The sequence below is a fragment of the Dipodomys spectabilis genome, unplaced genomic scaffold (assembly GCF_019054845.1).
Source record: "Dipodomys spectabilis isolate Male_0828 unplaced genomic scaffold, ASM1905484v1 ptg000089l, whole genome shotgun sequence".
Taxonomy (NCBI): Eukaryota; Metazoa; Chordata; class Mammalia; order Rodentia; family Heteromyidae; genus Dipodomys; species Dipodomys spectabilis.
The window spans coordinates 10,257,585-10,275,495 of NW_024870766.1; the positions used below are offsets into that span (position 1 = coordinate 10,257,585).

General features: G+C 34.6%; 1 protein-coding gene across 1 annotated transcript in view; it reads left to right on the plus strand.

The window, feature by feature from the left end:
* The window catches only part of Sema3e (semaphorin 3E), a 201,786-nt gene that overhangs the window by 117,590 nt on the left and 66,285 nt on the right, over positions 1–17,911 (plus strand). Inside the window, exons 3-4 of the mRNA XM_042684792.1 lie at positions 7,966–8,025; positions 10,958–11,077. Coding sequence (XP_042540726.1) covers positions 7,966–8,025; positions 10,958–11,077 — 180 coding nt within the window. The remainder of the gene's footprint in view (positions 1–7,965; positions 8,026–10,957; positions 11,078–17,911) is intronic.

Consider the following 17,911-nt stretch of genomic DNA (forward strand, 5'->3'; position numbering starts at 1 on the left):
AGATTTTAATATTATGTCTTAAAATAGTGATATAGTAGTGCAAATATACTGGGAACTAAAATTAGTATTAGTATTATCTAAAGTAGAATCCTCTGAGCAATACTTTTGGTACTTTTTTCACATGGGACCTAATAATTTTGAAGACATTTTTGGTTTCCATGAAAAACAATTATATCCTTATTTATATTTGTCACATGTATATAGGCCATCTCTTTTTTTCCTAAAATTTGTCTTAAAATAATATTTGTGTCTAGAATACTATAGAGATGAATGACAATTATATTTCAAAACATGTTACAAAGTGCCAAAATGTTAAGTTTTTTTATATTTTCTTATTTTAATTGAACTATATTAGAAGATTTATTTGTTTGTTTGTTTATTTTTGCTTGTCATGGGGCCTGAACTCTGGGCCTGGGCATTTTCCCTCAGCTCTTCAGCTCAAGGCTAGTGCTCTACCCCTTGAGCCACAGTTCCACTTCCGGCTTCTTTTGCTTATGTGGTGCTGAGGAATTGAACCCAGGGCCTCATGCATGCAAAGAGAGCTCTCTCCCACTGAGTAACCTTCCCAGCCCCAGGAAGATCTTTTTTAAAATAGTTACATGTAATAAAGCACAGATTCCAGAGCAAGATATCCTACACTTCCATCTGAAGCCCGACACTTATTACATGAGTAATCCACAACATTGGTCTCCTGTTTCTATTTCTGTTTGTTCAACCATGAGCAGAGAAACCACAGTATCTTTCTCTTAATTGAGATCCTCTGTACCTGGATAATTCCTCAAACATGGAGAACACTGTCTTTATGCTTGTTGCCAATATTATGATTTAAACTAGATCATTCTAATGTGCTGTCCTTTCTAAATGAATTATAGACACATAGTTTTAGGGGCTATTTAAGATATAAATTATTCAACCACGTTCTAAAATATGTATGATAAAGAAGATTCATAGCTACACATGTGTGCCACAGACAGCAAACATTTTTATTGTTGTTTTCTCTTTCTTTCTCTCTTTCCTTTTTTTTTTCAATCCAGGGGCTTGAACTCGAGGCCTGGGCACTGACCCTGAGAAATTTTTGCTCAAGGCTATATCTCTATCACGTTGAGCTATAGCTCTACTTCCAATTTTCTGGTGATTAATTGGAGATAAGTCCCATAGACTTTCCCACCTGGGCTGGCTTTGAACTGCAATCCTCAAATCTCAGCCTCTTAAGGAGCTAGGATTACAGGCGTAAGCCACCTGTGCCCACGTGGCAGACAGCATTATTTGAATAAACAATAATAAAAGTTCAAATGATATACTTAGTATATATAAAAATGTCCAAGTCGTGATTCCTGATGTTGATTTAATTTAAATTAGACTTTGAAAATAGAAATTTGATATACAGACGTCACCATTAGGAACAACATAGGAGGAGAAAGGACAGAAGTTTTAGAGGGAGCAATTTGAAAGAATGAAGTGTCTTGGCTGCAGTAGATTGGTGGGGGAAAAGGGTAAGAACAGAAAAAGGGAAAAATGTAGCTTCGACTAACTGAAGAAGAAAATTGACAGCCATGCTGTTGAAATGCAGTCGTAGCCAGTGCTGGAGTCACTGAAGGATTGTAAATGTGGGCATAACATAATTAGAATTATAGTTAGGGTGATCACTTTAACAGAAGTTCATTGGGTAAGGGAAGGAAAAAGCTAGGGCCAAGGAGACAGAGGCAGTTAGAATTTACATGCAGTCAGATCTGTCTTAAAACACTATGTTTTTTCCACAGCCTCATTGAGAACCTAGTTACTTCTTTGGAGGGGAGTTCTAGCCTTCCAAATTGGTCTTTAATATACCATTACTTCTGCTAGTAATGAGCTTTGTAATGAGCTATTTCTGTCTTATGGTTCTTACTCTCTTTGCCTGATGTCATTTTATCCTAGGAATTTATGAACCAATAACTAGTCCTATAAAGGAGCAGGTCCTTTTGTTTACTCATAGTGAGAACTGAGATCACAAGCAGATTCTAGTATTCAACCCCAGGGAGCAAATGAGCTTTCCCATGTTCTGTCCTTAATTTTTCATGCAATCTGTATGCATGTGAGAATTATGGACTTCCTGCAAGACACAATTATTCTCTGAAAAATACTAATACTAGTATAATGTATAAAATTTTCTTTTCTATTTTGTATTCCATGAGGACATCAGAAATGCATATGTTTGATCAGCTTATATTTCATGAGAAAAACAGAGAATAGTCCATATTCCGTAATAGAGATTATTTGGGAAATTTGGTTATAATTATTCCCCCATCTTTCAAGATTTCAGCTTGTTTTTATCCAATTAATTTCATCATTATAATTTTAAGTTAAAAATATTATACTTCCAAATGTGGATGTCTGTAGGTAGGAAAGTGCTGTTAGGTGGTTCTGTTTGTGAAGATACACATGCTTCTCTAACTTATGCTGCCTTTTTTTAAAATCAAAGGTGAAAGATAGTTTATAATTTTGCCTGTGCTTAAGTGGAAATTAGGTATTAAAATATAATTTTCATATGCTAATCCATGCCACTGATATCAGTTAGGTATATTTCATCCACAAAAGATGGCCTGCATCAGGCCACTAATGTTTGTATAGTAGTAATATTGTTTTAGCTAAAATGTTTTAGGGAGCAAGCTTTTTAATACAAATTTCATGTACAGACTAAATGATAATAATTTTGACATTCAAAACACTTGAATAATTACAGTCATTATAATAAGTGCAAAGGCACAAACACTAAGATAGATAATGTGCATGAGGTTGAAGACTAGTAATTTATAAGCCATTAGGGTTATTTTAATGTGTTATACTTACATTATATTCTATTTCTTTTAATGATATTTATAGATTGTATAATTAAATGCATTTTAATGGATTCTGGTAATGTGCAGAGATAAAAAACTGAAAATATGTACATACATTTTTATCAAAATAATAAAAGTAGGAATAGTAGAAGTGATGCTCTTACAATAAAGCCTTTATTGCTTAATATACTCTGTGAGCATAGATTATATAAACTGAGTCATTTTATTTATTTTTAATGATAAGGGAAGTTTTCTAGATTGTTAGATTATTCTTTCTTTATTATTTTCCGAGTGTTGAAAGATGTTGCAACAATAAGATATTAAATCCTTAATTCTGCTATAATTATGCAACTCAACAGGAAGTCCAAAAATATTACTGTAATCTAATTTATATTTTATCTTATTTTTCTCCTTGAAGGAGAAGAAAATGGATAGAAAATGGCTTGTTAATGTGCAGTGAAACAATTAAATTACATTGTGGGATATTGTGATGAAATGGTGTGTATTTAACCTTTTGTGTTTTGAACCATTTTTGGTAGATAGTTTGAAAATACTAGTACACCCTGTTGTTTAACTGCCTTTAAAAATATTTTGTGCAAAACAAATAGCCTAATCTTATGGATTTTTGTGGATGCTAAACTGGAGCAGAACCAAAGGCACCCTGACTGCCAAAACAAATGAGAGAGATCATTTCCTCTCCGGGGTTGGCAGAACATGACGACTGTAAAAAAGTAACTTTCCACTTCCAGTGAGGTCTCTTTGTCATGTTTTGTCACCTCAGTTAGCTTTTGAAAGCAGTCCTGAGCCTGTAAAACTTTTCTAACAATGCCAACCAAAGAGTCCAAACCAAACTTAACACCAACAACAACATTTTAATAACATTTTCCCATATATTGGATTTTGCTCTGTTGTGTGCTCATAATCTAGTATTTTCCTTTCTCCCCCTTCTATTTCCTCAGTGAAACCTACTCAACATCTTTTTGTCTCCCTTCAAAGATCCTACTGGTCTTTGAAAAAATTACTGCCAACTTCCAATCTTCCTTCTTTCCTGATTTAACTGGAAAATGTTACTTACTCATTTGGTACTTATTACATTTCCATGCCACTAAATCTTACTCTCAAACTGGACTGTGAGCTCTTCTAATGAATTGACCTTAGAGAGCCTGTGATACAAATGTGTTGATTGATACAAGGCAATCATCAAACATGGCAAAAACAGAGACTGTGTTTGATGTATTGTTCAGACAAACATTGCTATGTATACAAAAATATACAGAGCACTGCCTTGCTTTCTGCAATTTATAGTCCAATAACAGAGCTAACACTAAATGCACAAATCATTAGACTCCTAGAGAAATGAAAAACACTACAGGGGATAAATAGAGAGAGAAACACAATGTTGTAAAGACACCAGGAAAGGTTTCGTTTGAAACACTTTGTAAAATGTGTCTTAAAGAATAGTTTCATCATTTGTAGAGCAATTGCTATCATTATGGTTGCTGCTTGGATCAATGTATATTCTGAACGTCATCTTTGTCACATATTATCTTTTGTTTGTTTGAAGCTGTGAGGGGTCTGGGAGCGTTCCTCATATTGAACACAATTAGCTTTTCACAGTTTCATGGATGGTGTCAAAAAACATAGAACTCAAGGGTCAGAGACAAAGGTCTCTTATTACTGGGACACAGCAGGCAGCCAGAGCCTCATGTTTCCAGCACTTTCCTTGCCCTTCAGTCCCTCAGCAAGCAATGCATAGCAGTAAAAGCTGCACATATAGTGGATATTTGGTCCATTTGAGAGACCTCTACGAAAACTCTGAGTCTTACTAGGAGGCTGCCAGGAAATGTGCCCCACCTTTGACCAGAGGGTGAACAATGCCTGTATTATCATGATCAGGAAAAATTGGTTTCCATTTACTGTTGTTGTTGTTAGTTCTTCTTGTTGATCTTGTTTTGGTTTGTAGAACTAGGAGGTTGAACCTGGGACCTTATGGATAATAGCCAAGTATAGAACCACTGAGCCAAATTCCTGGTCCTCCATTTATCCTGCATAGAGGTTGTATTTCTCATCTTTCCAGGTTACTGGGAAATATAATATGAAAAAAAAACTATCAAAAAAAGTATAGAAGGGTTTTAAGAATTACCTTCAAAAAGTATGTTTGCCTAATCCTGGCAATAGATATAATGAAACAATGATTTAAGAGAATATAAGATATTGTGATCTGGAAACACAATTTAAGGAAGTTATCTTTGCAATAATGAAGAGAAAATGGGTGAAAAGTGATTCTGCTATTAAAAAGCAGAAAATCATTGCATTTCATAGAAATAATACCTTATTCTGAATTAGGAGTGAGGTGTCCTATAATTTATACATATTGATAAGTAATTTAGTCATAAAAGTATTTCCAGGATGGGAAGGGGAAACAAAGGAGGAGGCTACAATGCTTGATAAGAAATGTACTCATTATCTTGCCCATGTAATTGTAACCCCTTTGTACAGTATTTTCACAATAAAAAAAGAAAGTAGTTCCAGTGACAAGTGATCCCAAAATGAGTTTACATTTTCTTTTATGAATGCATGTACAATATATATATATATATATATATATATATATATATTTGAAATTCATGTACACATGTACATATGATCCACAGAAAATCCCCAAATTTTAATCTCCAGGTAGAATGGGTCTTAGAAACCATCAGAGGAAACCTACCCTTCCATGCAATGATTTCCCCCCCCCAAAGATTAAATGAGGTAAAACTTTTACTCTCTGTACTTGACTTCCAGGATTCATACCACATAATAAGGTTGGTAACTCCTTCAGACTCAAGTAAGTCTGCAACTGAACTTTATATACTATAAAATATTTATGTGTGATCTTTCTTTAACCATAGATGGAATCATTGCTAAAATCTATTTGAAGATTGGTATGTAGGTTTTAGTAATTATAATAGGTTTTATTTTACATCTACACCTTTTTAGTCTTTTATTCTCATGTTGGAATATCAAAAACTCACATGCTTTCATTTAAAATTTATATAGTACACGGTGGAAGTTAAAGAATCCTGATCCTGGGCTGGAAATGTGGCTTAGTGGTAGAGTGCATGAAGCCCTGGGTTTGATTCCTCAGTATCACATGAACAGAAAAAGCCGGAAGTGGTGCTGTGGCTCAAGTGGTAGAGTTATAGCCTTGAACACAGAGAGGCTCAGAGACAGCCCCCAAGCCCTGAGTTCAAGCCCCAAGACCGGCCAATAAAAACAAAAACAAAAACACAAAAAAAGAAAAGCAACAACAGAATACCTGATCCTGACTTTGTTAGTAGGAACGTCTTAGGGAGTTAATGCTCTAATTATAATCAAAGCATACAGTGCTTATTTCAATGTTAATAAATCAGATCATACAAAGATGATTGTAAGTACTATTGTCATCACTTTTATAATTTTCCTGTATTTATCATTTATCAGGATCTGGATTTTCTACACAATGTAGAATTAAGCAATGCACCTCTTTTATTTTATTTCTGGAATATAATTGTTTTGCCTGGGTTTATATAGGATATATATATGTATATATGTTTACATACATATATTTATATATATTTAATCTTGAATATATTTGGAATTTACAAATACACAACAGATCTCACAAATGAAAATGCATACAAGCCCAGTTGGGTAAAAGTAAAGGCTGAAATCAGCCAGTGCATAATTTCCCTATTGAATGATGACATCACATGTTAACTCCAGAGGAACATTGTCTCACATTCATGCCAATACTTAGGCTTTATCATCTATAGATATAGGCTTTATCATCTTTAGATAAACCAGAAATGTGGATTTCTCATTGTTGAATGTTGACCAAACTTTAAAAATGGCTCAACTGTTTTCTACCTGAATTAAAAATACTTCCTTTGAGCAAGCAACATCTCATATTAATTAGATACCCAGAACATTTTTTTCAGACTAAAAGAAAATGGTTTTGTGACAGGTACAGTGAGAGGAGATATAATAGGCTAAGGGAACACACAGTGGTAGAGCATAAAAGCTTGAGGTCAACCCCTAGGCTCTGAGTTCATGCCCCAGGGCCAATGAGGGCACATTCACACACACACACACACACACACACACACACACACACAATTACATCAATATGCATGGAACAATATAGTATATTCTTTATAAAGAATTTATATGAACAGAAAAGTGCTATAACCAAATATAGTAGCAATAATATGGAGGGGTTTAAGTGAATAGAGAAGGAAAAGATAAATGATTTAAATAAGGAAGAGTACTTTAAGATCAGAGAGGACAAGGAACCATGAGTATAAAAATCTCAAACTTCTGGGCAAGCATTTTATGAGACAAAAAGCATAAAAAAAATGTCTGGCACATAATGTGATCCTGTAGTCTAAGAAAAAAGCAGGGTGGGCGGAACACAACAGTCTGATAAAAGACGGTGCTAGAAAATAATTTCTTTAAAAATAACTACTGTAGTCAAAAGTTAGTGAAATAAGAACTTAATGATTTCTACGTGTGGTCTTAACAAACTGCTAGGAGGTACTGTTGGAGGATAAATAAGAAGTACTTGGTATGTGTTCTCTCTTTAACAAAGCCAAAATAGTTAGAATGTAATGAAAACTTAGAAACTAGCTGTTTAATAATGTTTTAAATGACAAAGCTGTAGTGTAGTACATTACTGGTGGTTCCAATATTCATCAGCATTTACAAAGCTATTCATACTTTAACCTGCTCACCCGGCAAACATTACTGAGTTCTCACCACATACAGGTTTCTGTGGTTGGTGGTAGGAATGTAAACGAAACTCCAGGAGGTTGCCTACTTTGCATGGACACTGGAAGGCAGAGGTTATGACAGGTCAAATACAAGAGTTGGCTTAATAGCTGGCCTCTCCTTTACTGAGACTTGAAGAGAGATTTAGGGGACTTAGATTAGGGGGAAAAATCCAAAAACTTAAGACAAGTTTCTTAATTATGCAAATAATTTTGTGAAGATAAAGTCTTGTTTTAACTTTTCAGAAATAGAACCAAGAGGAAATGCATCGAATTGCAGAAGACAATGAAATATTTGTCAGTGTGGTTTATTTTTATGTGCAGTTGCAATAATAGCCTATTATCTTCCATTTCAGATACATTGGCCTACTACAGCAGTAAAAATGGAAGAATGCATAATGAAAGGAAAAGATGCAGTAAGTACTATTTAATGTAAATTAAACAAATCCTCAAATTATATTCCTGGTGAACCTCAAAGTAGGAAATCATGAAAGTTTCATTTCATGTAAGTTTCAGAAGCACATAGACACTTTTGTTCATGAAGAAAATAATGTAAAAAATAATGTAATGTAATAATGTAAATGTATACATACAATGAGTGTCTGATTGTTGACAATAATTTCAATGTAGAATTGGAGGAACCCAAGGTGCTAGTCAGATCTGGCTTTTATTGTATTTTCTTCAACTGAGATTTATAACTTCCTTTCAGTAATTTGATTTCTTATGTATTTGGAGAAAAATGATAGTAGATTTTTTTGTTTTGTTTTTTGTTTATTTTTTTAAATTTGAGGAAAAGCGAGGTACATTCTTTATATTTCATTTTACTTCGATTAATAAGTTAGAAAAAAATGAAGAAACAATGAGAGACAGAATAAAGTTTGAGGAGGCAAAGGAAATGAACATGGATTATGGCTTTCACAGTGTTTCCAGGATCTTTACTTATATAAGAAGCAATATCTCATTTCTGTGTAGTTTTCAAGAAGGGTCTGGATAGAAAAATGCCATGCTCAGCACTATTCCTGACACATTGAGACATGTGTGGAGAAAATCACATGCTAGGAGTAGCTGGCTGATCTGATATAACACATAGCTTGAAAATGAACTTATCCCTTTTCACACTCAGGAAAAAAAAAAAACCACCATGTAAATAAGTAACATGCATCATATCAATCCCTTATTCTCTGGAGCAATTGGGTGACTGCCAAGGAATGAGTCAACACATTCTTACTGCCTTAGCCCACAGCATGATGCTGACTAATTGAACATACTCTTAGGCCATGTCAACTAAGCCAAAATGAGGTCTAATTGGTTCACTGAAGATATAACAGTATATCACCCGAAGGAAGGCAATTGTTTACAACAATGTGAGAGCTAATATTTCCACCATATCTGGACTATCTGATTCTAGCAATGCTATATGGTTCATCCAACCAAATGTTACAGGAAGAGGAAACTGAATAAATATATCTGGATGTCCTGGATAATTGACTCAGTAAATCATTGTTCATTCTTGACAATGGCAAGATAGCCTATGAATTACTCATGGCACAGAGGATCTGCTGGACCATCCTAACATGAGAGACCTTAGACACAGAATCTCTCAATCTCCGCTTTTACAACTTAACAATTGGCTTAATATTGCATTGTTAATATCTAAGTGATATGGTTAAAAGTTTATTAATTACTTCATAATTTATTTTTGCTGAAAAGAACAATGCCTAACTTGTAGAGGGCATTTGCTAGAATTAATTTGACCTGGTTGATTTTGAAGCAATTTTAAACATTTTAAAATTAAAACTAACCTGGTGACTTTATTTAAACATGGTCCAGCATGTATTGTATATTATAAACTTTGTTTGATTAATAGGCAGACTACAACAATGTTTAAAAGAATAATACTGTCTTCAAAATCCTTCCAAGTAAAACCAAACAAACCTGACTTATTTTATAAATGGAATTTTATTGAGTAACAGGCACACACATTTACTGTTTTGTCATCTTTGCACCAGACAGAGATGAGAACCTGCAAAAGAGGCCATATAGCCCACAAAGTAAATTCCTATACAATACAATACAATGCTTTATAAAAAAATGTTGATCCTGCGACTGAAATCTTACAAAACTAACAAATTCACCATAACATTACAGTAAGATGTTATTCCTATTTAGATTTTTCTATTTATTTGATTTTTTTTTAAAGTGGTTTATGTGAATTTGTGCTTTTGAAGCTGTTTTACTTTCTCCAATGTCAAATTTTTGTAATAACCTATGTTCTGCATCTGTTTCTTTGTGAATAAAAAACTTTTTTCCTATTTGTTAGGAAATGGAAAGACTTGGAAAAAATTATATTAAATGAAGTAAGCCAGGCCTAAAGAAACATAGGTCCCATGGTTTCCCTTATTTGCAATAACTAGTATATGTCTGAGACAAGCAAAACAGTCAGATAAGTTGATGTTAGGTGAAATGAACCCCAAGATAAGTATTCAAATGTTTTTGCTTTCATGCGATTGTTTCTAACATATTTATAAGATGATTTCTTTGTTGCTTTTTATGTCCCTCCCCAGTGGTATAACCCCTGCTCTCACTGTATTTGATGTTCATATAATTTGTGGAGGGGAAGGGGAAAAACAAATCGTTTAAATAGGGATACAGGTGGACACATTGCAACAATGAAATGTATAAGTCGTTATGTCGAAAACAAACTTTACAACTTTGGGGGGGCGGGGAGGCGGGAGGGAGTGGTAGGGACACACGGGGGGGGGGGGGCGAGGAGACATAGGAAGGGATGGGAAGGGGAAACAAAGGAGGAGGCAACAATGCTTGATAAGAAATGTATTCATCATCTTGTCCATGTAATTGTAACCCCTCTATACGCTATTTTCACAATAAAAAAAAGAAATTCAAATTATAATTAGAAAAAAATAACCTTTTTTCCTATATATTCATTTTTTTATTTAATGCCTATTCATTTTTTATTCTGAGTTTAAAAAAATAACAGTATTGGGAACAATTTAATTGCATAAATGAAGATTTTGTCCTGAAAATCTTTATGCTTGAATATATTCCTGAACATTTAAAATGTTTAATTTTGATCAAAAATGCAAGACATTATTACTTCCATTATAAAATGTGAAGTACACTTCCCTGCTAACTAAAGTACATGAATGAGTCACCTCGATTTCTTCTTCCCTAGATCCCTATTTCCTCTTCTTTCACTGCTCATGTTCCTCTAACAGAAAACTTACAGTGAAAAGCAAGCTTTCTAGAATTAGGGAAAGTATAAAGAGAGTGGTGTGGCTGTATCTTGTTATGTGCTAATGAGTCCCTTTTATTTGGATCCTGCTTTAGAGTGAATGTGTAAACTATGTCCGGGTTTTGCATCACTACAACAGGACACATCTTCTCACCTGTGGTACAGGAGCTTTTGATCCACTTTGTACCTTCATCAGAGTTAGGAACCATTTGCAGGTAAGACAGGTCCATGCACTACTATGAAGAAAATTGATGCTTGGACTATCTTTTACAGGACAAGAAAGTGGGGCATTTCTTCTGAAGAAAGAAGAAAGCATTTTTGATGTACTGATTTAGTTTGCTTGTGATAAGCTGATCTCTTGGGACCTTTAAAACTTTTCACAGCTCTAAATCTGAAAACTGAGTACATTTCTACATACTTATTCACAAAATGATCTTACTTGCATAATCTTTCCATCTAAAAGCATTTTTTAACATTACAATGTTTTATATATTGTGTTTTTACTATTTTATTACCATCTATGTAACCTGCAATATGTGCTTACAAAGACAAATAGGTAAATATATACATATATACATATTACATAAAATTGTTATAAATAAAATGACACATGTAATATTTAAACAAAGAACATGCAAAAAATTGATACTATAATTGTGCTGACCTATTGTGAGGTAGGATCACAGACAAAGGAAGGATTTTTAATTTATTAAAGACAGATATGTGTAGGATAAATCTGTATACTTCTTTCTCTAAGACTTTACCACTAAACAATATGGTATTATAAGGTAATGGATGCAAATTCCACCTGAATTATGCTATGTATGTTTGAGAAGTAGATTCAAGGTTAGCACTCGAAACTAGTCTTAAAACCTGGATAAGTTCCGGGTGCCGGTGGCTCACGCCTGTAATCCTAGCTACTCAGGAGGCTGAGATCTGAGGATCGCGGTTCAAAGACAGCCTGGGGAAGAAAGTCCGTGAAACTTTTATCTCTAAGAAATCACGAGAAAACCAGAAATGTTGTTGTAGCTCAAGTGGAAGAACACTAGCCTTGAGCTGAAGAGCTGAGGGACAGCGCTCAGGCCCAGAGTTCAAGCCCCATGACCAAAAACAACAATGACCACCAACAACAAGAACAACAAAAAACAAAAACAAAAACACCTGGATGAACTCTCAACTCTTGTTGATTTTATACACACTTGGAAGCACTTTGTATCACAATGCAGTATATGAAACATATAAAGTAATATTCAGATCTCAGGAATGTTAATTTTCATTTAAGTTAGAAGGTAGCATCCAACATTCATATGTTCTGATTAAAATAGAGAACTGTATTTCATACCTAAGTAGATGTACATACCCACCAATAAAAGAGCATAGTGACTGCCAAGTATGGCTAACAACCACATGTAAAAATAATCATTTACCACCAAAAATCATTTCTGATATTTGTTGTACTAGTTAACATTCAGATGCAAACATAATCAGCAATATTGAAATATATATGTATATATGTATATATATATATATATATATACATATATACATATACCTTTAGAGAACACATCTGAATAGGGCACTTCAGCTGGTAACTATCCTTACAGGGAGTATTTTTCATTGGCTTATTTTAAATATTAATATAGCATCCCTCTGGTAGGTTAAAGTCAAGCAAATGCATCACAATGAACTGACTGAATCATTTCAAAGAAAGAATGAAAATAATATCATAGAAAAGGCTAGCATTAAGAATGTTTCTGTCATAGATTTTGTGTATATTAAATCCTATTGTGAGCATTGTACTTAGATATTATAAATTATGTATTTTCAAACTGCTAGTTTATATTGTATTTTGAAGCGTGTTGATTTTACTTGGCTTGAGTCATACTCAAAAGTCTCTCACAACAGTAGCCAATCTTTAGCTTTCAAAGCTGTGTCTCTAGTGTCGTGCTTGCATGTATAATTAAATATAGCCGAGTATTTAGGAAATAACCTATATACAGACAGACTTCGGGGTGCCTACATCTATGTTTAGATATCTCCCCTTATTTTTCAGCTGATCTGACCTGTAAGTCTTTGTTCTCTTTCCTTTCCCAGGCAGTAAGTACTTAACTTTCTCCTTGAGTTCTAGTCATTCCTCTCCACAGAATTGGGAGACGGGAGTTCTCCCCCTGAAAAACACTTCAGACATTCTTAACTTATCTTCGGTGCATTGAAATAGTTACATTTAAGATTTTTTTCCTCATACTTTAATCACTGTTTGTGGAAGAGTTAATACAAGTCTAATATAGCGGCATTATCATTAGCAGAATGAAACGGGTTTTAGCTTAAAATGATATTGAATAACACGGGGCATTTAATTCTAAGTATTAAAAATGAATGGGATACTTGAACCATGTTAGAATTTTGATATGATTTTTATCATTTAAATAATATCTTATATAATTATTTTAATATTAAATCTGACTTACATACTTTGAGAGATCATGAGGGTATTTAATCATTTTGCAATAGCAACGCCAAACAAGTATGAAACTGAAGTGAGAAGCTACTCAGGCTGGGAGCACACACAACTTACTGTTTGATCAGACATTACAGATAAAAGGGAATTAAAACCAGTTCCAGCTTTATTTCTTGTTGATTGAGAAGAAATGCATTCTGAAAAAGGTAGCTATGCAAGCAGAGTAGGCTTTTGGTGGAATGGAAGGTTCCCGTTCCCATGTGCAGTTGCTGGAAAGATTCAGTGTGGAGTCAGTGTAGATTCAATTATTGAGTTCTGATGGGATGAATGATGGTTTCCTGTGAAGGTCTCTCCACTCTCTCACCTCTAAGATGTGTGAGAGAGTACGATCACATCTCGCTTTGCTTTCTCCCTCTCACTTTCTCAAAATAACTTGGAGAATGCCATTATTTAGGTGCTAGGAAAACGCCTCAGGAGTTATCAATGTAAGTATAAGATGAACACAGAGAGACAGAGAGAGGTTGCAATAAAATTATTACAAATTCAGAATCATACCTATAAAAGGAAAATGAAGTTTTAAAATATTAGGTAGCAGAGAGAGATCTAAAGACAACCATAGAGCACATGTTTGCCTAAGAGGATGAGTGAATAGAAGATTAAGACATGGTTGAAGATGACAAACTACTGGAATAAAACTGTTTTATCTGTTTTAATAAAATCATTAAGGAAAAGGGTTTGGATGAGGGAATATTTTGTTTGTATAGATACAGAAAACTTCAATTGTTTATTATAGGATAAGACAGAAAAGACTGTTTGCCCTCTTGGAGACATGGAGGGCTCAGTAAAGGAAAATAAATTTTGGACAGATGGATACAAAGGGTTATTTCTTAAGTGAGAGAGACTTCAAGTCAGGAGACTAGATTGGATAGTATCTCTGTCTCTTTGTGTATGTGTCTCTCTCTCTTTCTGTCTGTCTCTGTCTTTGTCTCTGTCTCTCTGTCTCTGTCTCTGTCTTTCTCTCTTTTTCTCTCTCTCTCTCTGTTCATCTGGCAGTGGTTCCCTTCCCCATAATCTGGATTTTTAGTCCTGACTCTTTTTATGCCTTTCCTGTATTCTATTCCTGGCTATTTCTTCTGGGAAGGAATCTTGACTTACTAATTTTGAGAATTCATCCTTGCCCCAGACCCTTGAAATCACCCAGAGATAGAATCAGTAGATCTCCCTGCAGCATGAAGACCCTCATTTAAGAAGACAGGGTGTCTGGGTTGATTCTGTATCTTAGCTATGGTTAATAATGCTGCAATAAACATAGTTGTGCTCGTAGCTTTAGTTTTGCCTTGTTTGTGATCGTTTGGGTAAATGCCCAAAAGTGGGATTGCTGGGTCATAGAGGAGCTCTATGTGGAGTCTTTTGAGGAACCTCCAAAGTGGTTGAACAAGTTTACACGCCCACCAATATTGCAGTAGCATTTTGGCCACATCCGCTCCAGCATCTGTTATTAGAGTTCTTGATTATAGCCATTCTAACTGGGGTGAGGTGCAATCTCAATGTTGTTTTGATGTGCATTACTTTTATGGCTAGAGAAGCTGTGCATTTCTTCCTGTGTCTACTGGCCATTTTTATTTCCTCTTCAGAGAAGTCAGGCAGTTGTTTCTTTGAGATTTGTTGTTAGGGGATTTAATTTTTTGAGTTCTAAGTATATTTTAGATATGAGACCCTCTCTCTGTACATTATGTTTACAATAAAAATATACATTAAAAACGAAGACAGGATGGTCAGAGAAATATCAGGGTTCTGGTATATTATAGGTGAGCTAAATGTGCACCAAGATGAGCCAGGTGGAGAAAGGAAGAGTCTAACTTGTCAAATTGCACAGATGGAATGCAGATATGAAAATCAAGCTCTCAAGCTGTCTTAGGCCTGCACAATTTGAACCATGAGAAAGAGGTGGTCAGTCAATTGTGCCCAGAGAAAGAGAAATAGCTAATCAGCACAATCCCTTCTACCCAGTAAAAACATTTTCTCATTTCTCCCATGTCTGTGTATCATAGGCATATGCCCTCTTCTCTCTAGTGGTATCCATGGCTTAATAAACCTTGCATTATCTTATTTTCTTGCCATGGTAAATCATTTTACCAACACATAGCATAAGTCTGAAACATTCACAACATACAATTTTAATTTCTACTTTAAAATGGTGCTTCACTGTCAATGATCACATGGGAATTTGAGTCTTGTTGTGTGAAAACTGGTTTTTTTTTATTGTAAAGATACTGTAGGTAGTGAATACGTTGAGCATTGTCGCCTCCTCCTTTGTTTTCCCCCTACCATCCCTTCCCTCACCATCTCCTCAACTCCTCCCCTCCCCCAAGTTGTGCAGTTTATTTTCAACATACTTCTGCTTCCTCTTGTGAGATTCCATTACTCTTTGTTGCTTCTAAGTCCATAAGTTTTCTACATAAGCTTTTATTTGGGGGCTTCTAGAAATGCACTGAGAAGCAGTTTTGCAATAGACCTTTTTGGTGAGATTTAGTTTCATCTGCCTAGTTGATCCTTCTGGATTTACAGAGAAATTTCTGTGAGGTGAAATGTGTGCCTCTGCCGATGCCCTCTCAAAAGTCTTAAAATACTTTCTTAGAGAATAAAATGTTATACAAACATAAAACATTCCACAAAATGCAAAACTAAGTCTACCTATAGTTTGACTCATGTCTCCGAGAAAGTGGAAATTATTCAGGGAATGTGGAGTTCACTTGATCAAAAGCAAAGGTAGAGAACCAGAAGAGGCCTTGGAATTCCTGAAAATTATAATAGCTTCCATGACTTAATTGGTATCTATTAGAACATAAGGACTTATGTTAGATTTCTATGTTGCATAGAAATGACCATAAATAACTACTTAAGACAAGTATTTAAAATAGCCACTTGAGGCAACATGTTTATTATCACATAGATCTGAGCACCCAGTATACAGGCACTGCTTAATTAGCTTTGAAACTAAAGATCTTCCAAGGTTGAATTCAAGGTGTTGCCTGGATGGTGATTTTTCTGGACCTTACAATCACATTCTTAGCATGACAACATATTCTTTTTTTTTTTTTTTTTGGTCAGTCGTGGGGCTTGAACTCGGCCTGGGCGCTGTCCCTGCGCTCTTCAGCTCTCTACCGCTTGAGCCACAGCACACTTCTGGTTTTCTAGTGCTTTATTGGAAACATTCCTGCCCGAGCTGGCTTTGAACCGTGATCCTCAGATCTCAGCTTCCTGAGTAGCAAGGATTACAGGTGTGAGCTACCAGTGTCGGGCTTGACAACATATTCTTGAAGAGTATTGAGGGCATTATTCCAGTTGACCAAGAGGAAATCCTATTATATGAATGAACTATATAACTTATAATAACTCATATGTTATAAAACATAAATTTCAAAATCATGACTGTCTCATCTCCTCTACTATGTAAAATATTATAACCTAGGGAGAAATTTCCAACCATTTCACAGGACTACCCATAACCCAGGGAAAAGGAATTGTTAAGTAATCTCCCTGGGCCTGGAAATCTTGATCGCTGATACCTTCTGTCTATCATGTACTTATTCCTATATCTTAATATAAGATAGGAATGTCCTATTAATATGACTACTTTTTAAAGATGTGTCTGGAGGAGATAGGGCAGAGCTAAAGAGTGAAGAATCAGAAAAAAAAAAGTGAAGTGAAAATGTTAAGGGATGACACAGATCAAGATGCATTGTATACATAAATTGCTTTGTAAAATGGCAAAGATTCAAAACATAATCTAAAAAGTAAGATAAATGAGAGGAAGAGGAAAGTTTGAAGGAGTAGAAGAGGAAAGTTTGAAGGAGTAGGTAAGAATGTTAGGGATAACAATGATCAAGGGGTACTGTATTCATAAACTGTTTTGTTGAATGGCAACTCCTTTATTCAACTACTTAAAGATAATAAAAATATTCAAAAAATATATCCTAGCAGCAGGAGGGAGTAACAAAGTTCAACAAGAAAAATACTCATTACCTTACTCGTGTAACTGTACCCCCTCTGTACAACATCTTTACAATAAAATAAAAATTTTTTAAATCCAGAAAAAAGTATTCATGAATAAGCAAATAAATAAATCACGAAAAATCATTCTTTTCTGAACTCTGTCCAAAAGAAGAAAAACACATTCTTCCATGCAAGTACCATAAAAATCGAGAATGTGTATATGAGCCATCTCTAGAACTTACATGCCCAAACATGGGGAAATTGGATCATCTACAAGGGCACATTATTTTTAATATAGACTGCTGTCATATTTTATAAATATAGAGTCTATTTTCTCAGTGTAGTTTTATTTAAAGTATATCTATATCACTTTTTAAATATGCAGACTAAATTAGCCATGCAAATGTATTTTGTACCAGTGAAAATTGAAAAATGAACTTTAGGATTTTTCAGCATGTGATTTTGATATAAATTTCCTCAAGTGTGTAAAGTAGCTTCTTAGCAATTTAAGTTTGGATATTATTGGCTCAAAAATCATGAGGGTTATATGTATACTTATTATGAAGGATATCATTTACAGAAAATTCATGGTATA